The sequence below is a fragment of the Pipistrellus hanaki genome, assembly GCF_964339955.1.
Source record: "Pipistrellus hanaki genome assembly, chromosome: 8".
In the NCBI taxonomy this organism is placed as follows: Eukaryota; Metazoa; Chordata; class Mammalia; order Chiroptera; family Vespertilionidae; genus Pipistrellus; species Pipistrellus hanaki.
Window position 1 is genome coordinate 55,777,863 of NC_140510.1, and position 27,650 is coordinate 55,805,512.

Genomic DNA, 27,650 nt, shown 5'->3' on the forward strand with positions numbered 1-27,650 from the left:
TCAGAGCCAGGCTCCTCCGCTTTCACAGGGTCCACAGGAATGTGATGACGCCGAAACCTCACAGCGATCGCCGACAGGCCCCCGGGGAGGAGCTGGCTCACGCACTCGGCTGAACCGGTTTACTTTCCGATTCCTGCAGCTCGTGTGGAGCTCTGTGTCCACGCAGGAGGGGACCACACGCCCCACCCCTGTCTACCCTCTGCAGCCCCTGCGATTGGACAGCGAGAACACAGGGGTCCTGGGCTAGAAGGCGCAGCCACGGAATATTCGTTTCCATTCTCACGGAATGTGGCCTCTGAAGCCAGAGACAGCAGTGAGCCGACGGTAACCTTTTCTACTTCCCGCGAGTAACCGCAGTGAATGTGATCCCCTGGTTCAAACATCTGGGGTTGAGTACCTGACCTGGGATGCTGGTTGGGGCTTTTTTTTGGGGGGGGGGGTACAAAAGGTATAGGAGACTTTGCCAGGTGAAAAGTGGGGCCCCAAGCTTTTGCCTTTTCTCAGCTTTGCTGTTTGCATGTGGTTCTGAGGCCCATCTTCTCCCTTCGGCAGGCAGACGGGATGGGACGGGACGAGCAGCCACGCGGCTGCATGAACAGCAACCGGCCACCCTTCGCCTCGAGAGGTCTCAGGGATGGGGCCATGCTGACAATGGCACTACTTCTTTCTCTGCTCAACACAAGAAACGTCTCTTTTCTTTCTTCCCTTTTTTGGCACACGGAGGGCTCCTCTCCAGAGCCCACTCGAAGGCCACAGAGGATGAGGAAACCCTGTGCTCAGCAAACCCTGTGTCTCCAAACTCCCTGGGGAAAGCCGCCACTCATCATGCCTTCCCCCTCAAGTCTCCAATCTGCCTCCCTTAGCTCAGAGCTGCTTCCATTCGAGGCCTGGGATCCACTGCGACGAGCTGATGAGTGCAGAGCACACCTGAGCCAGCCGGTGACCGGGGACTTTCGGACCTCTGCACGCGTGCCCCACAGCCATCCAGACTGCAGGCTGAGACCTCCCCATGGAGCTGGGGCCCAGGCCATGTGGAGTGGCTCGTGAACATGTGAACTGTGACAGTGACACTGTCCGTGGGACAGCATTCAGGTGCAGGTGCTGCCTGGTCAGGATGCCAAGGCAGTGATGCCCTGCGAAGATGACCACTTCCCGTTTTGTGTGCACCCTGGGCCCAGGCTGGGCTGCAGGTCCTCACGAGCCTGTCCCCCACCAAGAAGGCCTGTCCCCCACCTTCTCTCCTCAACTTGCTCTCTGAGAGGAGAATGCCTGAACAGACCGGTAAGCTGACACAGCAAAGTGTGACAACAAATCACCAACCAGGGGGGTGAATGAAACCTGACAACATACCCGGTCTTCCCAAAAAGAGGCAATTCCAAACCAGTTCTCAGCTCAGAATGGCCAAGTTCAACCTGGGGCCTGGCTCCCAGAGCACCTGTTCTCACCTGCCCGCCCACCCCTGGGCCTCCACCTCTGCTCTCCTCTGAGTCTCCTCAGTGTCCAAAGAGCAGGAGGGAAAACAAGAGCAGGGACCACATCCCTCGAGCCAGGGGGCTGTACTGAGGGCAGGCCGGCCTCACGCCCTTGGTGGGGCTTCAGATCCTGGCACTCCCTTCCTGTGCCCTCAGCCGGCTGCCAGAGCACTCTCCTTCCTGTGCCCACAGCCGGCTGTCCTCCAGAGACCAGGGCAAAGCGGTGTCTCGTGGGAGCTTTCCAGAACTCTTGACCGCAGGTGCCCTTTTCACTTCTCAATTAGGCAGTTACATCCCATTACGGAGCCCTGGGAATCGAGGTGGCCTCCATCTAGAGGGTTCTACCTCACCACCCTGCACCCATGCTCTGAGCTGTGATGACTTTCAAGGGTGGGTTTCACGAATTTCAAAAGACTCACGAATTTCAGAGGAAAGGTGGGGGCTGGGTGGGGAGGTGGGTGGGCAGTGATTGATGGGGAACTTATATGCATACATGGACACAGACAATAGAGTGGTGAAGGCCTGGGAGGCGCGGGGGGCAGGGTGGAGGGGGTCAATGGGAAAAACAAACAAAGGGGGCATCATTAATACTTTCAACAATAAAGAAAAACATTTCAAATAACCAAGGAGAATTTAACTGTCAAGCACCTGGTCTGCTGAAAATCAATTCATTAAACCAGCTTGGCCCAAGGCCTTCAATCCCCCCAAATAAGCTAATTGGCAGAACAAATAGTAATGAGATGAAAATAAAGAGAGTGACTTAGCTCTCAGTGGAAGGAGGAGGCCCCAATTAATAGACGGTGAAGCTATCTGGAGAAGCCCGCTGCTTCGTAGCTTTGAGGTTTAAATGGTAGCGTTTCTGACTGGTCATTAGCAATAGATAAAGATGGTGTAGCTACGTGAAGCCCCAGAAATCCTACCTTCACCTACAAAGGTATCTGTCCCCATAAAAGACTCCGTGTGTGTGTGTGTGTGTGTGTGTGTGTGTATGTATGAATACATATATTAGTATTTCTTGTGAGAAAGATAAAAAAGAATACACACAGAGCAAAAGTATTGGTCACACGGGGACAAGGCAGCTCTGCCCTGCGTCATTTCACCTGTACCCAAAACGCAAATTGTAATTCGCAAAATATCAAACGAGGAAGAAAAAAACCCCCTAAAATCATCGTTTTCTCTTTAATTCTTAAACAGGTATAAACTAGTTTTAAAAAAGCCTCTGCTCTGAAATACCAAATGGTCTCAGAATGTGAACACTGATATGTTTTTAATAAAAGAGACCATGTATGTAGAAAAACGATGCTCTCAAGGAAAGGTATAACCAAGCTATGCCTAACTGTTGCTGCCCCTCTCTATTCTACATGGTAGACTAAATGTGTTCTGTCTGCTTTCCCAGTGACAAGGGGCAGGTGGTATTTGCCCGCCTTCCTGAGACACAAGTACCTGGAGCTGCTTGGGAATGGACAGAGCAGCATGAGGCTGTTGCAGTGCCCGGGACTCCCACTAGATGGCAGTGTGCCAAGCTGTCAGGCAGCTGCACCCGCTTTAATAAAGGACTCCCTCCCTCCCTTCCCCACACAACGTAACCCAGATGGTGTGTTTAATTTCGACACAAAACACAGCATTTTATCTCTGGAAATAATATACAAAGAGACAAGACAGATGAACAGTGTGGTGGCTGCTGACCAGGGGGATGAATGGAACCCAACATCATGGTGTGGACATGAGCACAGTGAGACCAGGGCCACACCAGCATGGGACGTCTGCGGACACCGGCGTCCTCATTCGTGGAAGGGCGACAGCGGCCACATATCTTGCAGCCTATTGCATTCATGGCTTTCATTGCCTGAGCAATACTAAACATGTTAGGTCAGTGAGACCACCTCAGGGTAACCCGTTAGGAACTACGTGCAGCAGGATTCCAGCCACAGTTGGGTGCACACAATAACAGCTGTTAAAAATCTACTGGGAAGAGTCACTTCTAAATATACTTCTGTGAGATTTTAAATTACGGCAACTCTTCCTTTGAAAAACAAATGCTTAAAGTAGTACATTAAATATTTAACTCCAGCCTTCTAACATCCTATAAATGAGTTTACCATGGAGACTCACTTAACCACAGCGTCTGGTGAGGTGTAAAATTTCAGGGTCTGCATACACCATCTGGCCTGCCTACCTCCCTAGGCACAGAGTACAGTCTGTGGGCCCAGAGAGACCCCAGCACAGGCACAGGGGCCGGGCACAAAGGACTTTTCCTCATGGTGTCTCCATCACCCAACCCCCAAGCCAGCACCCCGGACCCTGAATGGGCAACGGGGTCACAGAAACAATGTCACTGCACAGGCCCTCCCAAGAAACAACTGGTCGCCCAGCCATGAGTTTGGGAACCGGCGGAAGGGGCCAGAGCAGTCTGCAATCTCCTCAGCTAGACCCTCAGTTAAAAAGAGAGTTAGACCTGCGAGGGCCCTCCACCCACTGTGCTTCGCTCCCTGATGGCACCTGCGGAAGAAGCTGCAACCCCACCCACAGCTCCATCGGTTGGGGACCTCACAGGCTCCAACCAGACCCCAGGGACACCGGGCACATTTCACACTCCCCTCTGCTTCTGGGTCACCGGCTAAACCCGTGTTATGGGGGTAAATCTGTCACAATTTAGAGGCTTCTGACAAAGAAACCTGTATCTGATTTCAGTCTCTGCAGTCTGACTAGGTGGAGCCTGTTGTTCTGTGGGGTCATCACAACGCCTGAATAAACCCGAAGGTCGGTCGGATAACCACAGGTTTCACAATTCCGTGTGCCAGGGGCCAGGGCCCTTTGCAAGTGGAGCCACAGACTTCGCTGCTCAACGGTGCGTGCTTCTTTCCAAAAGGAGGATTGGCTTGTCATTGACCTCCATGGAGAGTGTTTCTTCCGAGGAGCTGGAAGGTTCCACATAGATGAGATGATGTGTGAAAACCTAGGGAAGAGCCAAGCTGGGAGGAGGCTCGCCCTGGAGGCCGGCAGGTGTGCTGGCCTCCGTCAGCAGGAATCTTGAGTTCGAAAATCGGGCCCTTTGGTCATTTTGCAACATTCATTTATAAGAAGCAGATTTGCCAGATTTTAAAAACGAAAGTTACATGATCTTGATCAGCTGAGTATCTCGCTCTTCCTGCCCGATGGGTCCTGGCGAGTGAGGAGCACCTGGCTTTGAGGGGTGTCCTTACCGCCCAGGGGGTGCATTCGGGACGAGTCCCCCCAGGGCTGGCCTCCAGGATGGGATGGGATGGGGTGGGGTGGGGTGGGGTGGGGTGGGTCGGAGGCTCCAGTGGTGGTGAGGGTGGGTGGGCAGGTGACACGAGCACAGAGGTGGTGTCTGCAGCCCACGCTGGGGACATCTTCCATTCTAACACCCACCGCCTTACCCATCTGCTGTTTCCTCACCCCGCCGGGTAAATGGTGGGGAGGGACCTTTCTCCACTACCAGGAACACACCAGTGCTAGCCCAGAGATGACTGGCACGGAGGCAGGACCCAGGGAGGAGCACCGAGGCCGCCCGCTCACCCCATTCAGCAATAGGAGCCCAGGCTCCAGGGTCCCTTTGCTTCCCCGGAAGCAGCTGACATCTGCATTTGGTAGGGACCCTCGTGACGTTGAAAGACTGAATCTAATTTAAAGAACATACAAGAGGAGAGAGAGGCAGTTCGTGGGCCACAGAGAGCTCAGCTCCAGGCTTCTCCGACTGCCAGGAGCACGGCTACACCTCAGGCAGGAGCACAGCCTGAGCTCAGAACCATCGAGCGTCTCCGTGATGGAGGAGTGGAGAAAACGGGCCCACGCTCCCCGGCTTTCTGTCCTGTGCCCAGGGTTCACTGTGGCCCTGCTCCTGCTCACTCAGCACCCCTCCTCTGGTCACTGCCAGCCTCCCCCCACCCCCCAGGAGTCCCCGGGGCCAAACCACCCTGTAAATCCCTTATTGTTCAGAGAGTGTGCGGCAGCCACATACAAAGCATCCGCTGAGGTGAAAGAGCCCAATATTCCAAAGACTCCGGGAAACACGTAATGACACTGGCAGGATGGGGACTAGATAGCAGGGCCCCTTACTTCCCAAAGCAAAACGCGTCATTCCGTGCCGAGAGAGCAGCAGGAGTGCCTTCTGTGGCTTCGCACACACTGAGGAGGTTGAGACCCCGGGGGATGGCGAGGTGGTGGGGACCGAGCACAGCTAGGGATGTTACGGACTGCCAGGCCCACGCTGCGTGTTTAAAACCGCCCGGGTCGAACAACAAGTAACATGTCAAACAGAACGTTAAGCCAATCCTTCCCGTTTTTAAATCATAAAAAACAACACGTTGATGCACATGACTACGTTCCTCCCACTGTTCAAAGCTCCCTCTTCCCAGTAAGATCCATCTCCCAGCCCCGCTGTCTAAACAGCCCTTACCTGGTCCTTCAGAAACCCTGCAATGCAATTCCGGGATCAGGGAATAGTAATATTCCAACTGGGTAGCGCCCCCCTCCCCACACTTGTGTTTGTGCTTAGACATCAGATTAAGGAGCAGCCTCGCTACTTTCTCCTGCGTCCAGGCTTGCTGAGGCGGACAGAGGGCAGACAGTGAGGAGGAGAGAGGCAGCAGACAGACAGACAGGCACACTCACCACTGGGCTGGCCCGCGCCGAGCTGGCTCTGGAGGAGGCGCGGGAGCTGGAGTTGAGGTGGCCGCTGTGCTCCGAGGGCTGTGTGCCAGCCCGGTGGCCGCAGGCAGGCGGAGAGAAAGGACAGGTTAGCAGAGATGCATGGAGGACAGAGGCCCCGCCGGGGCTCTGTAGCTGAGAGGCAGCCCCGTGCAATGCAGAGGAGAGAGGTGAGCATGGAACAGGCTTCCCAGAAAGAATGAAAAACATTAGTCATCACATCAGAAGAACACACACGCTTGGTTAGGAAGGAGGAAGTGACACACAGCCCCTGCTGGCCTTGGCGTGGGGTCGCGCCCGGTGGGTGCACAGAGGGCCACCTCGCTGCCGTGGAATGGATGTCAGAAGGCGAGCCGCCTCCCGGCCCCGCACGGAGCCGGAGAGCAGACCCGGGCCTGGCGCTGGGCAAGGGGACTGTTGGCTTCTCTGCCCTCTTCCCAAGTGGAAGCAAAGTGAGAGCTAAGGTTCAGACAAAGACAGGCATCGACCTGTCTGTCCCCTACCTAAACTCTCTCCCGGGAAAGGAAAACGCCAGCAACTTATCTGGGAGCCACACCCTCCTAACTTCGATTTGTGGTCACGTTGGTCCTCATCCTAGATTCGCTTCACGTTTCCTTGTGCTGCTGCTTTTTAATCCTTACTTTCCTCTCCAGCACGGCAGGGTGGGATCACGGGTGTCCAGCAGACACAGGGCACCCACTGGGACACCCGCAGGCGTCACCCCACGCACAGTACAGGGGCTAGAGCGCTGGGGTGCTCGCCATTGTCATCTTAAACACCAGCTCTTCACGGGCCCGCTTTCCCACAGATGTGATTCCTGAGGTTGAGGACTGCACTGGTCTCATTCCGAGTCCCAGTGACCAGGTGAGGCCTGGCATGCAGTGTGCACTCAAAAAACACTTGTTGAATGAAAAATTCCAACTTGAGACTATAAACAGCCTTGGTCAAGAGGAGCTGGTTTCCCAGACCCATCCTCTCCGCATCCATTCCTTTACTGACTCACACTCACACTCACGCTCAGAGGCAAGACATTGTCTCAGGTGCTCGGACGACGGTATGTAAGAACCATGGCCACACGGGACATACGAGAGATGTGCAGCAGCCCCTCTAGCCTCCTCTTGTAGCTTTACTGCGCAAAATAAAGGAAAACACCTAACCCGAACCTTCGTCGCCCTTGGGTTTGCGGGTATGAGAGAGGAGACTTCCTCCGGCAGACTAGTCCTGCCAGTTCCTGTCTCCGCATCCTGGTTCAGGGTGCAGGGATAAGGCAGAGTGTCCTGAGCTTACTGCCGACTCAAGTTTCCCCAACTCCTAGGCAGAAACTGATTCCCCTCCTTTCCCTGCCCTGATCCTGCAAAGACATTTCAAGTCCGTGGGGTGATGGTCCGCGTGCTGCCCCGGAGCTGCTTGTGTTGGGGGGTCAGTGTGACACACGTGGGGGTGGGGGAAGTTGGAAAGATCTGAGTTCAGTCAAGGCTCCATCTTCAGTTAAGTCTCATCTGGCCATGAGACTTTGGAAAAGTGACTCAGCCCGTCATCCGTGACGGGAAGGACCCCGACCGTACGAGGCACCGAGGGCTAAGGGAGGACGCACGGTGGGCGTTTCCCCGCCTGCCTCTCCCCCTTCTGCTAGAAACAACGCCCACGGTTCCTGATCACTGCCCGGCCTGTCATACAACAGAGAGCCACTTCACACACAGCCTCTTGTCCTTCCTGCACCACGCACACAGCATACCAATGGCAAGGAGGGCGGACAGCAGCAAGGGTTTCAAGCAAAACAGCTCTGCTTTCCAGTCTTTCCATCTCATGATAATGAAGTCACTGAGCTGTAAACACTTCTTGTGGTGGAGGCTGACGTCTGGGGAGAACGGAGGCGAGAGGGGTCCTCCTAGAGCAAGGCTGGCCCGGGCAGGCTGGGGCAGCCTGGGCTCTGGGGGCGCTCTCGGGGCTCTGGAGAAGATGGACCCCGAGCTTGCTTCACAAGATGCGTGTATTTACCAGTGGCCACAGCTCCTCTCTGGGCAGAGAGCCTGGGGGAGCCCTGCCAAGCCCCATCCTGAAAGGGGGGCCCCTGTCCACGTGGAGAGGGGCCGTGAGGCTGAGAGACGGCGTGGGAGGTGGGAGCTCCTGAACCTTCCTCCCACTCAGCCAGCTGCTCTGCTGCTGAGCAGAGAGCTGCCGCCCCGAGATCTCTTCCGAGAAGTTTGACCCCAGGGTTCAACTTATTCAACTGGAGAAACGAACGCGTGCTGAGCTCCTCCTGCGTGGGATGCACAATTCGGCAGGGAAAGAATTTGTTCTGATTCTCTCTAATTGGCGGCATGGTGTGATATCAGGGACACGCGGCCCTGTTTTAGGGACCCGTGCTGCCTGGACGAGAAGGCCTTTCATTTCCTTCATTCCAGGAAAGCCCCTCCCCCAGGGCAAGTCCCACCCGAGGCTGGACCTACAGGAGCTACGGCCTCTGAAGGCCAAGATCAGCTACTCCAGCAAAGTCCAGCTACAGAGCCGGCGTTTAAAGAGAATCTATGACACACGTTCCCATTAAGACACCAGAAGTTCTACGTGGGCCACAGGAAACTTAGCTCTCGGGGAAGTCTCATCCTCTTAAAGAATGAGTATGCTGTCTCTTTTCTGATAAGAGAAAATCACTTAATGGCACTTATCCATCACATATGACCTAAAGCTACCTCACCCAGTAGCTTTATGAACTTTGTAACGGCCTACACAAATATCTAAGAATTGTGGAAAGCAAGCTTTACAACATGAACAATGTTATGCAATATAAAATTGGTAAATGTTTAATTAGATGTCAACGAAAACTAATGCTATGTTATTTCATCATTAGATGTAATATTCATAAAATCACATTCTAAAGAAAACTGTAGGTTATACTGGTTACTTTGTAAGAACCTCTGAATATTCACGATGATTGGAGAAATATTAAAAAAAAATCATAAAATTGGATTATTTGACTAATTTATAAAGTAGCCAATCATTTAGGAAAGCAAAATTAGAAAAACGCCTTCAAGTATTTCTTAGGAAACCATTCTATTGCACATGGGCGTGGTGCATTTTTATGGGACTTGTGGGTATTTCTTTGGAAGCCATTTTATTGCACCTGGGCGTGGCGCTTTTTTATGGGACTTTGTGGGGGTGCACGGGGTGCAGAATTGCTGGCCATGGGGAGGGCCGGGGAGGGCTGATGCTCGGTTTCCACTGGTCCTGGGAGAGGCTCGCTAGCTCCCTCGCTTCCACGACTGACCATCCGTTTCTCTATTTGCTTTCCTCTATCACCCCCTCGTTCACTTGCCCAGTTTTTTCATTCAACAAGTATTTCATGTGCAACTACCACACCTTTATTGAAATACCATTTCCAATGCTTTGAAGAGGTGGGAAGGCAAAATAAAATGAGGAAATGGCACACGTGTAATGTACTGAGTTTTTGAATGTGTTCATCGTCCTCGACGACCCGGAGGTGGAAATAACGGGGGGCTGTCTGATTCTCCCTTTCCTCCTCCTCAGACCAACTCCTCCATGCTGACGCACTGTCTGCCCGCGGCAGGGAAGAGCTGAGGAGTCCCCTCCCTGTGACTGCAGTGAGTGAGGACACTGAGCTAACACCCACAGGCTTCGTGCTTCCCATTATCCATGCCCCTTTGTGTGAGGGAAAGTGAAACCAGACAGTCCTTCCTCCCTGTGACCTAGGCCAGCGATCCCGGGGGCTGGAGCGGTGCCGGGCGAGCCACCCAGGTCATGCAGCAGATGGGAGGAAGCTCTGGGAGCACAGGCAGCGCCTTACAGCACAGGAACCAGAGGCGCTTCCCCGCTGGGCCCCACCGAGACTGCTGTCACCGAACACAGACCCCTATGGCCAAAACAGATCCAGACCGTCAGGACAGGGCGCCCTCCTCTCGCCCACCCGCACCCAGGAAACTCCGCCACACAAGCCAAGGCAGACCGGCACACGCCGGAGCGCATCCTGAAGGACACCGAGAGGGAAGGCATGCAGGGAGGGCTCACGGCCACTGTCCCCGGCAAGTGCTGGGGAGCAGGGCGGGGATGTGCAAAGTCCAAGGGAGAGAGATTAGCTGTTGCCGACACCAGTAGGTTCTTTCCATCTATGACTCTGAAAAAGACCCTCGCTGAGTGAACACCTGTTAGCGCAGATTTAGCTGAGCAAATCATTCAAATAGCCTGACTTCTGTCACGGCATCCTTGTACCTGGCACTTAGAAAATGACTCTAAGCCCTGACCAGTTTGGCTCAGTGGAGAGAGAGTCAGCCTGCAAACTCAAGGGTCCCAGGTTCAATTCCAGACAAGGGCATGTACCTTGGTTGCAGGCACATCCCCAGCAGGGTGTGTGCAGGAGGCAGCTAATCGATGTTTCTTTCTCATTGATGTTTCTAACTCTCTATTCCTCTCCCTTCCTCTCTCTTAAAAAAAGAAAAAAAAAAATCAATAAAATACATTAAAAAAAAAAAAGAGAGAAAGAAAATGACTAATATGAAGTGGCTTTGGACTAGAATAGGACATTAATTGCAGTTTGATTGTGATAATTATTTAAAACGTGTGAACTAGAAAACAGGGTATCTGATTAACATGAAAACCCCATGTAACGAAACACCGAGGTGACAGGGTTGACAATACCGTGAACGCCCATGTCAGCCTTGGCCCAGCTCACAGGGCCTCCCACCTCCCTTTCCCCTGACACAGCTGGTTTGCTCGGCCGGTGTTGTGTCTAATTCACAAGTCTAATTCTCGCAATCTGAAGGAGATGCAGGAAGTTATTAACCCACTTAGCACAGCCACTTTGAATATTTAAGTTTCCCACTCACATAAGTATCTTGTATTCAATACTGGACATTTCCAAAGTAACACAGCACACAAAGGATTAATACCTGTTACTGCTACACCAAAGCAGTAAAAAGCACCGTTCTTTCTGCCAATGAGCTAAGTAATCGTCGCCTTGCTCCATTCCTGCCCAACAAGGCTAGACAAACACTGCCTCCCTGGGGACTGAAGCCGGGTGACAGTTACTGTCAGCTGTGGGGAGAATAAAACCCAGATCTGGCCAAAGGTGACAGACACCATGTAGGCGTGAGCTCCATGTCACTGGCAGGTCACTCTCAGCTGACAGAGGCAGGTGTGCGGGGTGAGGCGTGCACACACAGTGGGGCCATGAAGGGGCAGGCAGAGGGGCCTGGAAAGGGGGGGGGGGCGAGAGCACACGCACCCGGTAACTCCCCGCTGGCCGGACAGCGCTGTGCAGACTGGAGGGCTGGAGGATGGAAGTAAATGACATGTTTTAAAAGTCTTGACAAAAAAGGGCAACAAATCCCAAGCCAGGTAATCAGACACTTCTGGTTAGCCCAGCAGCCAAAGTGTTGTGCGACAGTTAGAAGACAGTCAATGTTTTCAGTATATCTGATAGACACAAACACAAGCTCACAGGCAAGAGAAATGCAAGGTGATTGTTAACTTTAAAAAACACTATGCTTCCCAGCATCTTTGAAATATGACTATTTTCTAGTCATTTCTTTCCAGGTGTTCCTGAGAGAAGGCTTGAGGGGATGAGGCAGAATGGTGACAAGGTAAACAACAGCCACAAGAGCAACCAAACCCGCAGTCAAACCCCAGGTTAAGAAAGCACGGAGGAGTGTTAATCCGCACACGTCCACGCAGGGAGAGGGAGCAGCAGTGCATTTATTCTAGCGAAGGGTGCCAGGAGCAGCCTTCATGACACACAAGGAGCTGCCGGCCTGCGGCTGCCGGCCAGCCAGAGCCCTGCAGGGTGTGCTGGGACGTGAAGGCTGGTGTGGCCGCAGACTGAGCCCCAGAATAGCATCGTGACTCATTTCCAGGCACAGGCCACGGAAAGCCGCAGCACAGGGCCACCGGGCCAGCCCTGGAATGTGCATGACCAGGGGTGAGTCACTCAGCGACGCGGGGGAGAGGACAATTCAGCCTCCGTGACTGGGTCCCTACTTGGAGCTCTGACAGGGCCTCCTGGTGTGAGAGCCACAGCGCCTCCCTGCAGCTCACAGGCCCAGCACCGGCCGACCCGCAGGCGGCCCCGTGCAAACAGGAAGCGAGGGGAGCGTGAGCCAAAGGAATAGGGCTGTCCCCCTTCCTCAGAGACGGAGGAGGCCGATCATGCCCCAAAGCCTTCCAAATTGCTTCCTGGACACAGCAACCAGAGAAAAATATTTTTTAAAAAAACAAATGAAAACCCAAATGGGGAACAATTGCTGGAAGAGGAGGAGGGACCCAAGAGACCAATTTGGGGGCCCTGAGCTTTTGAAAAGATCCATTTGCTTGAGCCTCCTTCTTCCTAAATCCCCCTTGTCTATATAAGGTCTGGAGTTACGTGCGATAATGCTTTTAACAGCTGAGAAAAGTCTTAGCAAGTCAGCAAAGCAATGAAAACCACTGCTGGGCTCGGCTCCTCGGGGTTCACACGGAAGAGGGTGAAGTGTCCACACGCTTACTCCACCGTGAATGACACCCAGGGAAGGAGGGGGAGGGCGCAGGGGCGTGAGAAGGGGAGACAGACCCGGCTTCCACTCTGGGCGAACAGGACTTGGGGCGCGAGGCCGCCGCGGGCCAGGCCGAGGTCAGGGCAGGATGGCCCCTGCAACCAGAGAACACAGGGGAGGGGGCGAGGCTGTGGCTTCATTTCATCTCAAAGGCACATTGTGTTGTACATTCACACAAAACCACCTCTCACAACAAAATCAGTAACAGCATGCCCTGCGGGGCGGGAGACAGAAGGACGATCAGAAGGAAATAAAGACGGCCCCGTTAGCTGACAGACTACGGTGGGGGCCACATGGGGACTTCTGAGTCTGCACACAGGCAAAATCAGATTTCATTCCTTTTCATCGGCAGCAGGACCACAGGGGCGTTGAACGTCTTTGTCACTGGAGTCCTGATTTTTAAAGTTTGGCGGGAAAAGCTCAAAACCAAGAATTTGCGGAGCCATCAACCTTTCTTTTCTGTAGCAGAACATTTCGTTGGAAACGGCCTTTGGCGTGGCCTCCTGGGTATTTGCACGAAGCAAACGTCCACAACAGCAGTGGTTCTTAATCTGTGGGTTCTGACCCACAGGTTGAGAACCGCTAGCAAGGTCGCCTAAGACCATCGGAAAACACAGATATTTACGTTACGATTCACAACAGTAGCAAAATTACAGTTATGAAGTAGCAACGAAATTAATTGTATGGTTGGGGGTCACCACAACATGAGGAACTGTATTGAAGGGCCACGGCATTAGGAAGGTTGAGAACCACTGGTCTAGAGGATATTGCTGGGAGACACTACTCTGTAAGTTAATAACTTTCCCAAATAAAATGTTTACCCAAATGAAAGGACCTGGGAGAGGCCGCTCTTAGCTACGTTTCTGTGCTCCAACCAGACAAGAACAGGGCTGCCCTTGAAGGTGCAGTGGCTCCGTTCAGGTAGCTGGGGGGGAGGGGGACACCTTAAGATGCCCGCCACCCCTTCAAGGCCCTTACTCCTGCCTGCCCCGCCTACGCCTTGAGTAAGTGGCACCAAAATGACCCAAGCAGGCAAATGGAATTCTGGGCTGGACAGGGAGAAACTGGCTGATATTAATCACAAACGTTGGGACTTGTTCCAGGGGCTGAAAGCACAGGCCCACGTCGCTGTGTGGAGAAAGTGGCCGCAGCCCCCTCCGGACACCCACGGGGCAGGGTTTGCTCCGGCATAAGGCGGAAGATGCTCCTTAGAGAACTCTCCAGGGCTGCATCCTGCACAGACACCTTCCTGCTATTAGATGTAAGTAAAATCCAAAAAGCCCGGCAACAGGCGGGGAGGTTGCGAGGGCGGGTGAGTGACAGGTGCCGGGCAGCGTGATGCTGGGACACATGCCCGAGGGAAGTGCCAACGACCTGACGCTTCCAAGTGGTCAGCTCTCATTGTGACTTTGACCCGGGGCGGGGATGTGGTGATTTCTCTTACATGAATGTGAGTCAGACACGTGTCATCGGAGTTCTGATTGTTTCACTGTGGTGAACAATTCACCAGTGGGCACGGGGTCTCTACCACCACGTTCTATCTGAGAGCAAACATCTCCGCTTGGAAAGTGAGCAGGAAGTTTTCTGAAGGACAGAGTGCTCTTTGTAATAGCGAAAATTTCCCGAGTTAAGAAAATGCACAGAATATCCACAAAACTCTTAAAGTGTCAAAACCCATCAGTAGTTTAACACTCACAAAAGGTGTTAAAACACACCCATATTTTGCTGCTTACAGCTCACTCAACACTCTTGGGGGAAGAAGGGTACAGAAGCCCGGAGTGAGGCTGGAGTGGTGATTACTACAGGGGCCGGGAGGCAGCGGTGGGCGTTTGGAAAGTGGGTGAGCAAGCTGATGGGGCTGCCAGCAATGTCTGCACATCCGCCGCCCCCCCCCCCCCCCCCGACAAAAGCAGGAAGTAAGAGGGGACCAGGCAAGACAGAGGCAAGGAGACAGACTCCTGTGGCTCTGCCTGGTTACTTCCCCCTTATTCCATCTTCCCCCCTCGGTTTACACCTTAAGGGTGAGCACACTTCTTAGTGATGATACTTCCTGACTGCACTGGCGTGTCGGGGCAGGTGGGTCTGTCTTCTGTTCCAGAAGTAAATGCTAACGTTTGTGATCCTCCTTCCTACATGAGCTCTGTGTTTGCTGTGAACACGAACCTCACTTCGGACAAGCAAGCCTTACCTCCCAGGGCCCTTCAATCATTGAGAACTATTTGCCTGTCGGAACAGATGCACATCCGTGGGAAGGCACTCGGCTGTGCAGACTTGTGGATTTGGATTTGATTTCCATGCCACCAAATTTGCATGCACTCTAACGCTAATTCTGTTTCCAGGGACTTTCAAGGAGAGAGGTTCAAGCTTTTCTTATTTTTTTGTTTCCTTCTGATGAATTCTAACTACCAAACAGCCACATAAATACTTCCTTTCATTGTACCCAGCTGACCAGCGCAATTCATCTGAATTACACTTATCATACTAATTACTGCTCAACAACTGCCTTTACAATCCATCCAAATGAAAATCTGTAAAGTAGATGTTAAGAGAGAAAAGAGCTGAGTTCACACACACACACGAGGTTGCATGCTACAGAACCTGTAGTTTCTGGAGAGAGGATGTGAAAGATATAAATGGAAACCAACCAACTTCTCCTCTCTGGATGAGGACACGGTAGAGGATCTGCCGTCACCGCTGTAGGTGGAGTTCTGGGCACCAAAGAAGACACTGTAAGTGACCCACAGTTCCTTCCCGTCGTCCCCAAAGCCCCGCCTGTCCCAGTCAAAGGCAAACACAGAGTGCACAACCACACCACATTGGCTCTCCCTCCGAGGGAGGATGGAGACCCGCCGCTGCAGCCGAAATCCTTAGCAACCAGAGGTTCTGAGCTGCCGTTCACATTCCAGTGTGATGCCTCCGTGATGCCTGTAGTTTCACTATTACTGTTTTCCACAATTTCCTACCTCTAGTCTTATTGACAATTCCTTATGATGGACGGTCTATCACCTGCTGGTCTAGACTTACAGGATTACATACCTTCTTAGCTACCTAAAACTCCACTGATGCAAATTCTGCAATCTTCCTTCAGGCCAGCATTCCTGAGGGCTCCTGCTCAGCCTGAGAGAGCCACCTGCTCAGCCATCTGAGAACCACTACCCAGAGAAAGCAACTGGCCTACAGCCGTCATTGTGATTTTACCCGATATATACTCTAAAAACTCCCGAAACCAACCCAGAATTTAGGTGGGGAGGATTATAAATGCTACAAATGCAGGCATGAGGTGGGAATCAAAACAATGAAGCGGTCCCCCTATGGAGACTGAGTTCTCTATAGAGGAAACACTGTTTCCAAACGCCCACCTTCAGCCTTGTCTTCTTACTCCTTCCCACACTGGTTTTCCCCACATCTAGAAAGCTTCCCAACCCCTCCCAGCCTTTCTCCAAGCTCATCCTCCGGCTGTCGGGTTCTGCCCGGATCTGCCTAGCCATGCTGCTTGCTGCATTAGATGTAGGCTATTTGGTTCTTCAATCATTATACTTCTTGATTATTTATTAAATCAGTTTTATATCCAGTTTTACTCTGTGGCACACACAGTTTTACAGTCAAGTTCTCTTATATTTCTAAAGGCATTACTTAAGTCTTCATAACTCATAAAGCATACTTTTATTCCAATAACATAAAAACCAGAGGTTAATATATTTGGCTGCACTTGTAGAACAGAGCCTGGTGTCCCTTGTCCTGTCACAAAAAGTGGCAACTACACGTGCGGGATGTTCTAGAGAAGAAGGTGATGTTGGGTAGAAGTTAGACTAAAGAGCTTCTACAGCAATGTCCAGCTCTCAATGACAGGCTCTGTGATCGCTTACGGTGGAGCAATGCACTGAGGGTGAAAAGCTGCAGACGAGTTGATACATCCCCGACGGGCCGACTGGGGCATCAGAGCCCTTTGTGGCTCTTGTCCTGAGGGCCAGCGGGGCACAGGCTGCAGGACACCGTGGTGTGCCGCGTGCCCTGTCCCAGAGAGGACAGAAACGTAAACAAATATGTAACAGGACTAGAGGAAGTCCAAAGGAGGCCTGTGCAAAGAGCCACGTAAGTAGGAAGGCAGCCTGTAAGCGGGAGGATGTTTTTCTTAGCTTCGAAGGGGAAAAGTGTACAAAGACAAACCTGCCTGTTTGCCCCCAACTTCCCTCCTCTGCCGGCCTGGTCACCCCTAACTGCCCTCCCCTGCAGGGTTGATCGCCTCTAACTGCCCTCCCTTGCAGAACTGGTCCCTCTCAACTGCCCTCCCTTGCAGGCCTGGTACCTCCCAACTGCCCTCCCCTGTTGGCCAAGTGTATGCAATCCTTAACAGGCAGGAGGGGAAAACCCGATCAGCCATCTCAGAAAGCTAAGGTGGGGTTGGGTGACCCCTCTGAAACCTGACCACAGAATTTAAGTATATTTATGACATAGCTTAATATAATTAAGATAAATTTAACGAAATACTATGTTACACAACTAGTAAAATGTATTATTACAAAAAAGAAAGTGAAGCAAACATGAAGTACAGGAAGAGTTTACATAATTTAATGTATAACAGATCTGTAGCAGATCATGAAACAATTAAAAATGTAGGCAATTTAGCCTTTTGAAATCCAAAGAGATTTGATAAATGCCCAGGCCTCCCCGGCTCCTCTCCCGCACTCCTGCTTGGTCTCTTCCTTCTTCTACGCCCCCATCCCCCCCAAAGGATGACTCCCTTCTGCCTCCGACCCTGCACGTGAGCATTCCAACGCTGGTATCCAGGAAAACACAGGCTCAGCCATCCTTATGATTACAAACTAGAAACGTGGAAGGCTGGAAATGTCAAATTCCAGTATATTTGAAGGCTGAACATACATAATATACACATTATACACATACAGGGCCATAAAGTAATGAAAGAGCTCATCTTTAGTTCTAGATCTCTTAAACCTAGGGATTCTTATCAATATGAATCTCTTACACTACCACTTAGAATGTCAGAATACTAACATTCTAAGACTGTTTACTAGTTGAAAAACATTAGCTCTCATGCTGTCATGTGCTGGGGAGGGGGGTTAAAAAAAAGAGAACCACTGTAACACAGAAAGAAAAGCAACTAGATGGAGCAATGCTTTTTAAAAGCTTCGCAGCAACCTGTTTGAATTCTGTGCCATGCAAATGCACTGTACTAACCCTGCCAGATCTTCTGCTCGGGGGCTGCGATCCGTATAACTCTCCATCGTAACCATTTGTCTGTTTCAATGAAGAAAAGAAGAAAGTGACATCAGCATACAAATGAAGGCAGGTTATAGACAGATACAGATCAGCAAGGAAGACTCAGCCAGGTGTAAGGGGAGCGGATGAATGAGAGCCCAGGACAGCCCACGTCCCAGCGTGATCCTGAATGCCTCCGCCTCCCACCTGCTCCTCTGCACCCCGGGAAAGTCCTCTCCGTGTCACTTGTAACTACAGGGCCTCTGAGACTTAAGGCAAAATCCCTCCTATGGACTAAGCCTGCGGGCCTGGGCGCAGGAGCTTTCGGGGCAGTTTCTTCTCGTTTCCAGCTTGATGGCGGTGCCGCGGAAATCCCAGCGTGCGAGAACCTGCCTACCAGGCAAGGGGGTCATGGTTCCGCCTGAGCCGGTCAGTGTTCAATCCTGATAATTGTGACCCATAATGAAGTTTAATTTAGAAATTCAGACACAGCTTCTATTCAATCTATAATGAAATGTAAACGTTTGTTATGGAAAAATAGTAGGATACATTCTCTACATTTGTTTTTCATTCATCCAGTCTTCCTATTTTTTTTCCTCCCAAAATAAAATCTGAGGACATATGTCATGATCTCATAATTTGTCCTCCAGAAAAATGAGAGCAGCGATCGAGTTCAGTACTGCCCGCCTCTTCTCTTCTCTGCTCCCAGTTCAAGTTTCCCTAACCCAGCGTGCTGGGCTTTCTAAACTGCGCTCATTCTTCTACAAGGACATGTCGGCTGATCAACAGCTGTCAAGTGACAAAGACATAACCAGCTCTGGTGACAGAGGAAGGAGGAGCAGGGCATAGAGCAGGCAGGAAAGGCAGGAGATACCAGGGGTCACGGACAGGAGTCCAAATTCCACGCAGAAGCTCTGTCACGCGACCTTAAGTTATTTAATCCCGGGCCGCCCTCTTCCTGGGCTGCGGAACTGTGCATAGTACTAACGTATACTTTCCAAGGCCTCCGTGAGGATCCAACTGATGAAAACGGCAGGGGAGATGGTCGCCCATATTTTGCAGTCACGACATTAATGCAGAATAAGTAAGTGAATTTCTGGACAGATTAAAAACCAGATTCACGAACCTTGACTATAAAAGTATGTCTTTACTTCTGACCCAGCTAAAAAAAAAACAACAGACCAGCTTGAAGTTTCTATATTACAGTACGTAGAAACCAATTTGAAAACTCTGGGGGAGATATTAAACTTTCTGAAATAAGTTTTAATAGAAAAAACGTCTAGAGATGGGCAGGAATTTTACTCAGTCTAGTTTCTTCTCTCAGCTAACAAAGAGTATGTGATCCGGAAACCCGTGTCACGGGCTTGAATATTTCAGACCTCAGGCGCATTCTCCTGCTGTTTAAAAACTAGTTTCTGGGAAAAATAGAACAATGGAGGCTAACATGGATCCACTCTGGGTCACCTTTACTTTACTATCATGAGTGAGGAATAAAAACGTTTCACATGTAAACACTCCGTTTCCACTGCTGCCTGTAGACACATCTTTCTTCTGGTCTCATTCTCTAACGGCCAGCAGCATGGAGCAGAGCAGAGGGTGGGTGATCCTCTCTCATCCATCATCATTTTTCTTTTGGTATTTCATGACTACGCAGGGAAGTCTTAGTTTGAGGGCTTTGGGGGAACACTCACCCTTTTCTGGTGGAAGAGAATTCTGTCATGGGAGGACATATTCCTAGGACATATCCCCAACTCTATGGGCTCTTAACCACAGGCACTTGGGCTTTCTGAAAGACACCAGCAGTGCTCCCTCAGAGGGTTTTATGTGCTGTATGTTGATGGGTGGGCTGCTTTATGAGCCTTGGTAGGTCAAGGGAGCTGAAGGTTAACTAGAACATCAGAATAAAAAGTCCACAGACAACTTCGTTAAGGCAGACCTCTGATGTCCAACCAGCCTGTTCTACGGAATCGTTTTCCGCACTCCGGGCATACCGTCCGCCTGCACTGAGTCACCTGGCTTGCCTCTGAGGACCATGGGCCCTGGCCTAGGAAGCTGGAACCCAGGGGCCTGGGAAAATACATTTTAATGAGCTTCCCAGGTGAGTCGCACATGCAGATACACGGGGACACACTGCTATCAGAGAGAGCATTGGACATGCAGAGGTTAGCATTTTCTAAAAGATGAGAAATAAGACACAAGAATGAATGCTTCATCAGAATCCATCGCCCTCACTCGTGACTCGTGATTAGCCAGGAAGCTCACAACCACCGCCCAGTGCTCGCAACACACCCACGAACTTCCACCTTCGAACTTCACACTATAAACAGTGCGAGATTATTTTTCTAATGAGGCAAAGACGGCTCACCTTCAAGGGCATGAGCGATGGGGAACAAAAGAAGAAAGGCAAAATGCACTCCCTGATGCTCGGAATTTGGTTGTAAAAAGGAGTGAAACTGAAAATGAAAGTGAGCGCCAGGTGTTCCTGACTATCACTCCCACATACAGGCTTCTGCACCACTGGGACGCCCCGAATGGAACTCACTTTCAGATGGAAAGAAAAAGGCTAAAAATCTAGAAATGTGTCACCAATACATTTAATGACTAAAGAATAGAAAGGGGCGAGAACGGCAGTGGTCACAGAAATGCTCTCAACGCCAGTGTCCCTGTGGAAGGGCCTGGCGATGCTGGGAAGAGCACTTTCTCAGTCTACTGAGGTGCTTCTCGCCTCCCACTGTCCACAGCAGGTCCCAGGGGCTGGACCTCAAGGCCGAGGCTAGGCTGGACCGAGCATCTCCTTGGCAACCCACCCCCGGGGTTATCCTGCCCTTACGTGGAGACAGCAGCCCCACCAGGAGGCTGTAAGGGTCCGGGGTGCTAGGTGGGTGGATGGCATTATTAATTGTCAACTTAGAGGTAAAAATACCTATTTTTTAAGCACAGGTATTTGCTAAATAATTTGGAAATGCAAAAGAATGAATAAAGCACAAATGCTTCTAGAAAAGTGCCCAAAGTGAAGGATGTGCAACCCACTCTCATGACCACAGTACTGAGCCACGTTCAAGCCCAGAGCACTTTCTGGAGAGATGAGATTTTCTTCTGTCAGTTCATGCTTATGGGCTTCAGAAAGCAGGCAGCACTAGAAACTCCAGGGTAGATATAAAAGAATACTTGTGAACTTGAGCTGGTAGTCTTTGTTTTGTTGCTGGAACTGGGGTCTTTCTGGCAAGGGAGCCCAGTTGTAAGTTTAATCTGAATGGATACAGATTAGAAAACAATGGACTTGATGAGATAAAATGACCTTAAATTTAATGTTTTAAAGGAACTACAGTTCTTGATCTCATTTGAGTTCCTTGAAGGCAGGATACCATCTTTTCCCTTGGGATCCAGAGCTGCTGGCACTGAGTGTGGCCAATAACTGGTGCTCAAACAGCGTGCACGTGCCAGTCTGGGCCCAGAGCCCGACCAGGAGGGTCAGAGGGTGCCCAGGAGGCTCCAGGTAGAAGACCAAACACCCGCTGCTGGCCTGCGGCCCCCAGGTAGAGACTGGTGGGTGGCATGTGTGTCTTTTCTAACAAAGATGGTTAGTGAGGATACCACCCGTTATGATGTCACACGGCACCATTAGGATCACACAGCAAGTCATCCAAACGTCTCACCCAGCCGTATGGACCCCCAGACTCCAGGTCAGGCTGCGACTGCCGGAGTAAGGACGAACCAGGAAAACAGCAGAAAAGAGAGGTACCAAGAACCAGTTAAAAAGCCAAATAAGATGTAACAAAAACAGAAAACAGGCAATGCTGGACGTCTTAACAAAATTATATTTTTATCATGCTTCCTAGGAGCTCCTGTATTTGCAAAAGGAATTACATTAGAATGATAACTACCATAAACCCCATAATGTTAAAGAGAACTTCCATGGCAGATGCTGCTATAATTCCTAAAATCTGAAGCAGTTAGAGCAATTTTAACTCCTCCTCTGAAATCTGCCTCTGGCACCTGCAAAGAAATGAAACAGTGCAGCACCTTCACAATTTACTGTTACAACAGCTGAACCGAAGGCATTTTCAGTGCCCTAGAAGAAGTCTGGGTGTGACAGTGATTTGGTTGCCATGTGATAAAAAAACAAAAACGAGCCTTCTGCTCTCTATGGTCCCTAAGTCACACACGGTGGCTACATGGAGCCCTAATGACCACCAGCAGTGAGGGGCAGCTTTAGCCCTTTGGCAAACTAAACAGGCACTTGCAAATTAATTTAATGCCCTAAAAACACAGTTTCCCTACTTCGCTTCCCAAAGCACGCCACTTTTTCAAATGTAATTATGAATATTTTTGAAAAGTTCAAGGAAAATACGTTGCTGTGTTTATCGGCCACTAAGCGACAGTGAGGAAGAGATTTCACCAGGTTGATGCTTCCTGAAGGCGAGCAGAGCAGCCCCAGGGGTGCAGCCGGCCCCACTTCCCACCGGGCAGCTCCCATGGAGCTCTGCAGAAACATCACGGAGAATGACTTCCACTGACAGTTACTGAACCGGAGATTCAGACTCGGGGAGCATGTGTGCAAATAGCACACGACTGGCAGCCTGCTCCTTCACACTCGCCTTTATCCCACCAGCCGCGCAGCCAACTTCACCAGGATGCGGCAGTTTTGTGATGAAAGAAAAACACTGTGACCTCCCCTCTTGAGAAAGACTCAACCCCCTATGCGTATGCCCCTCACTGCTGGCGTAATCCTTCTACAGCAACCAGGAAGCACCGGCCATTGCAGAGATTTTAAATAAGTGCCTTGTCAGTTGGATATTGACTACAGACTACAAGGGATAACGAGCAGGACGTGGGAATGCAGGGATGGAAAGCAAAGGACGTGGACATAACTGAACCATGCAGACGCAAGCATTCAGGTTACTGACCCTCAGGCTTCCGCGACTACCCACTGACATGCGCTCATCTTCATCAGAAGCCTAGTGAGAGAAAGGATGAAACAGGCATGAAGTGACAATGTGACACAGAGAAGCCCACGCCAGCTCTCGGCGGGAGGCGGCTGGCCGCACACCACAGCCGTGGGGCCGACGGGCAGCCTCCGATAAGCTCGGCGCCCTGAGCCGAGGCCCTACCCAGCTCGGGCTGTGTGCGCCTCTGTTTCCAGCAGGCTGTTTCCAGATAATACGGCTTTCAATTAATTTTATTAAAGAGCTGCTGTTTACTTCACTGGAGTCTACGACGACATAGCCTCGATGCACGTTCCTTTGTGAAGTGTTCGTGGGTATTCGTTAGCAAAAGCAGCTTTAAAACTGTTATGAGTATAATAATATTCAGAAATTCCTCAAACACTCTCCCCTCCCCAAAGTTAGGTCAAAGTGCTACAAGTTGAGTTCATAGTCTTCGTTTAGGTAATAATATCAGTATTAACCTCTGTAATAAACATCATTGAGGTAACAGATGAATCACTAAACATACAAGTCAGATTTCCATCCTAACGCCAAAGTGACGAGTGAACGCGGTACTAACCGAGGTGTTCCTTCTGGATCTGCGCGAGCAGCGCTCACTGTCTTCCTGCCGGAGCAGAGGAGAGAGCGTGAGGTTAGAGAAGACACGGGAGGCGTGGACCGTCCGCACAGCATTCCTGATAGAAACGGGTAACGTTCCCTTTGCCTTTGCTGAAAGCTTCACTTACATTGCGGGCGAGAAATGTTTTCTTCTAAAGTGGGGTATTTATTTTATTTATTTATTTATTTGTTTGTTTTCTCTCTCTTTTTTTTTTTTATTAAGGTATTATATGTGTACATACCTTACCACCACCCCCCCCCTCCACTCCCATACATACCCTCCCTCCCCAGAGTTTTTCGTCCATTGGTTATGCTTATATGCATGTATACAAGTCCTTCGGTTTTTGGTTGATCTCTTATCTCTCCATATATAAAGTGGGGTATTTAAACACGTAAATAATGGGCATATTTCATTTCGGCTTTCAAAACAAGTGTGTGGTGGAGGAGAAGCCGAGTCCTAGTTTTTTATAACCTCTAAAGTCTGGTCCATTTCGACCCACTCGCTTTTTTTTTTTTTTTTTTTCTTACATTCAGAACCTTGCTCTCCTCCCCTCGGGGGTCAGAAGAGAAATCATGTCCATGAAGAGCCCGTAAGGACGCATGCTCTCTGGTGTGCTGTGTGCGTTCACGGATGCCGTTTGCACACCGGGACATCCCTGAAGCCGCACACCGCATCACCAGAGCGGCTCACCACGGTAACGAGCAGCTTTTCTCTTTCTCGGTGGGACAGAAACCAGCGACACCTTTCCACGGTGTCCTGGGACTGGAGGCAAGTACAGCTGCCTGTGCCACAGAGGCCTAACATGATGGCTCTCACACAGTGAAGGCTGCAGTTCATCGTTTTTTAAACAGTGTGTGCTCCATATATTTCCAGAACCGCCTTTCGTATTTTATGCAGGCACCTACGATGCCAGGAAGAAATTCTATGATTCCTCAGATTATTTTTTGTATCAGGAATACTAGTAGTTAGCAGGACAGTTCCACACTGGCCAGGTTCTCAAGTGCTAAAGGTATGTGACAATGACCAGGAGGCTGGTGACAAGGACAGGAGGAGGGGCACACTCAGGTGCATGGATCAATGACAGGAGAAGCCATGTCCTCTCCAGACCATGGACAGCACCCAGTGGGCAGTGGATCACCCACACCCTCCTGGGAGGGTCCTAAAGACATGGTAGGGGTGAGCTAGCTCTCAACTGCATAGGAGGGTAGAGAAGCTGTTCTAGGAAATAGTGAGAAGGCACAGGACTTTTTTTTTCTGCCAAAGAACAGGGGTTTCAGTGGTAATATCGGGTGAGGTGGGGGCGGGGCAAACATTGAAGGCAGATAAAGGATGGAATGAGGGTGACGAGGCAGCTGATGACGATAGTGAGAGAAGGAAATGGACCATAACGTGGCTTCTGGGTTCCAACTGGAGCCCGGGAGGCAGGGTGGAAATGGGTGAGTCCTCACGCCTGGGACACACGCCCGGCCCGAGTGCCCCTAGTGGACAGCACTCTGCCCAGGCGGTCAGGGGGCATCGACCTCCTGGAGACTGGCCTGGAGACTCCAGGAGTCAGCTGCACAGACCAGACCAAAGGCCTGGCCAGGGGCCTCCTACTCAGGCCCCTGTTGGGATGTAAACAACCAGGCCAGACGCAGGAGAAATGGCAGGAAACCTCTGGGTATTAAATTATGGAGCAACAGGAATCTATTTATGTAATTAAACTGGGTAATAATCAAATTATAAACCATGCAAGTTTCTTAAAATCGTATCCAAGGCCTACCATCCACTGCTCGATGTCACCCCATTTCGTATACAGCCCATAATATTTCTAGGACAGAAGGGAGAGACAATTAGGCAAGAAGGGAAATGGTCCATGCACAGGGAGCTGGTGTGACATGCGTTCCCAAGCTGCTGCCCAGCCACACGGTGAGGGGAACACGCCAAGACAAAGCAGCAGAGCCCGGGACACACCCCGCCCACCCCACTCCCACCTGCAAGCCTGGGGAGCCAGGACAATGCACTCCTGGGGCGCAGGGGCCTAGAGACCAGGATGGACACTGAGCCACAGCACTGGGAGCCCCCGTACTGGTTCCGAGGGGCGGAGGCCAACAGCAGTTCTGTGTCGCCACAACGGGAATGAGAAAATGTAGCAGAAAGGGGGCAACTGTGATCGCCGTCCCCCCCCCCCCCCCCCGATTTCTGCACACTTGTTCCTGCTCTGATACCCACGCTGAACTTACAAACTTTGGGTGTCTTTATAGCTACAGAGGGGGAGGCCTCTGTACAGGGAACAAATAATGTTTGCAAGTTACGTCCTGCCTTTCTTTAGCGAATGCCTCCATGTTTCCATTTGGCTTGTCTAAACTACGGAGGCCTAAGAGAGAAAAGCAGATTCAGACGGGCCATCCCTGTTACCAAATACAGCAATCCCAAAGGCAGGGGACCCCAGGTAAAGCTCAAAGAACAGGGTTTTGCTCTTCTCTTTGCCCTGAATTTCCAATGAGAAAATCAGGGAACAACCAACCACACTCTGTAACGTAGACGTGATTCACCTCTTCACACAGTAAAACCTTCTGACCAGAAGGGCAAGCAATCGGGGTGAGAGGTAAAACGAACTGTTGGGGTTCTTTTACAGGGACCACCACCGGATGCTGCTACAGTGGGTTTGGTCTCTGTTTCTTTCGAAGGGCGGCCAGATTTAAGATCCCTAATGGCCTTGCCCCTTTCTCTTAGAGGTGGTGTAAATAGAGAATTGGAAGAGGAAAAATCGGGAGGGAGAATTTAGCAATGCTTTAAAAACTCAACCGGTACAGAACTGCAGTATCAAAAGTACACGAGCCAAATCTTTTTCTATGAGTGATGTGCCTTAGACTATAAATGGAGACAAGAAATACAATTAAACAATTCCCAGTCATATTTTAATATCCAATTACGTAAAATTCAATAGCTTAAAGCTATTTTGCATTCCCAACTCTCACTGTTAGATTCCAGGTAAGTATAATGTAATGCCATCGACCTCCTTTATCTTATGGCTTAATTATAAAGATTGGAAATGGGTTTTTAAAAAGAAGGGCCTATGTTAAGTTCACAAAATATTATTTAAATCCCAAAAGTAGTTTCTATCATGAGTTTTCCCATTATTCTTTTTGCACATACTACATCAAGTCCTGCAAACGATCCTCTGCTCTTCCATCTAGCTAATGGGTGGCCTTTGCCTTATAAACGGCGGCCGTAACTCTCGCTGTCTCCGTGTCATCCTGTGGAGGGGGGGCCCCAGAAGCCAACAGCAAGTGCAGTTGCTAGCTGCCCCGGCACTGCTAGCAGGCAGCACAGCGGACTCCAGGAAGCACACGGCACCTCAAATGTGAGTGAGTAGGATTAGCCGGTGAGTCATGCGGGGGAAGGGAGAGCCAGGCTAACGCACAAGGTGCGTGGCTTTCAGAAATAGCTGTGATTCCACAGAAGAGAAACCGTCACTCAAAGCAGCCAAATGGGCTGGAGAACCCCACTGCCTCCTCGTCCTTGTCGTGCCCTTGGACCCATCTTTATTGTATAAATGTGTGTCTGCTTTTGCGCTGAGGACTCGTTTCACTCTGCACACACATTTCCATTCTGGCAGAGTTCTAACTGGTGGGCGAGGGAGAAGAAAACAATGGCCATCTCGGACGAGCATCAAATGAATGAATCCAAGTGGTGATTAGCGGACAGTCTCTTGTGTCGGCATGAGAACAGTCGTGCCTGCTCTGTCAGTTACAGCCAGGGCTCCGGCCTTCCTGTCACCTGCTACCTCTGCCCGGAGACTGTACGTGTGACTGGCTCTAGCTTCAGTCCACATTTTAATTCTCAGGCCCTACGAAATCTAACCCACACACAGATGCTGGTGCCCACTTCACTGACTTCCTTACCCTCTTCCAGGTGGTACTGATGGGGCAGGACAGGAAGGCATTTCAGGGCTGCAGTTAGTGAAAGAACTCAAGGACAGCATTGTAAACAGTGTGTCGAAAGGGCCCCCACGTCCTAATCTTTGAAGTTAAATGTAATTGTTAGCTGCTCTAAGAGAAAAACATAGTGGTTCTTTACCACTATAAAGTGAGTAAGTGTATAAGAAGAAAATACGGTAGGTGTCATATAAAACCCATTTATGGGGAGACTGTGTACACGTTCTATAAACTCTCAGGGAACCTCTCACTGCTCCCTTCATTCCTGCTGAATCGGGCGTCAT

General features: G+C 50.7%; 1 protein-coding gene across 50 annotated transcripts in view; it reads right to left on the minus strand.

The window, feature by feature from the left end:
* The window catches only part of LRRFIP1 (LRR binding FLII interacting protein 1), a 111,595-nt gene that overhangs the window by 23,951 nt on the left and 59,994 nt on the right, over positions 1-27,650 (minus strand). For 16 of the 50 annotated variants that reach the window (XM_084892739.1, XM_084892731.1, XM_084892746.1 and 13 more), the window contains exons 4-13: positions 25,209-25,256; positions 23,408-23,452; positions 22,810-22,860; positions 21,559-21,597; positions 17,882-17,941; positions 15,328-15,390; positions 12,700-12,777; positions 11,380-11,424; positions 9,946-10,011; positions 6,108-6,185 (exon numbers count right to left, since the gene is read on the minus strand). The exons of 8 other annotated variants lie outside the window; for them this stretch is intronic. In XM_084892739.1, the coding sequence (XP_084748865.1) occupies positions 6,108-6,185; positions 9,946-10,011; positions 11,380-11,424; positions 12,700-12,777; positions 15,328-15,390; positions 17,882-17,941; positions 21,559-21,597; positions 22,810-22,860; positions 23,408-23,452; positions 25,209-25,256 (573 nt within the window). The remainder of the gene's footprint in view (positions 1-6,107; positions 6,186-9,945; positions 10,012-11,379; positions 11,425-12,699; positions 12,778-15,327; positions 15,391-17,881; positions 17,942-21,558; positions 21,598-22,809; positions 22,861-23,407; positions 23,453-25,208; positions 25,257-27,650) is intronic. 26 more of the 50 variants (XM_084892735.1, XM_084892727.1, XM_084892710.1 and 23 more) reach the window with 15 other exon arrangements.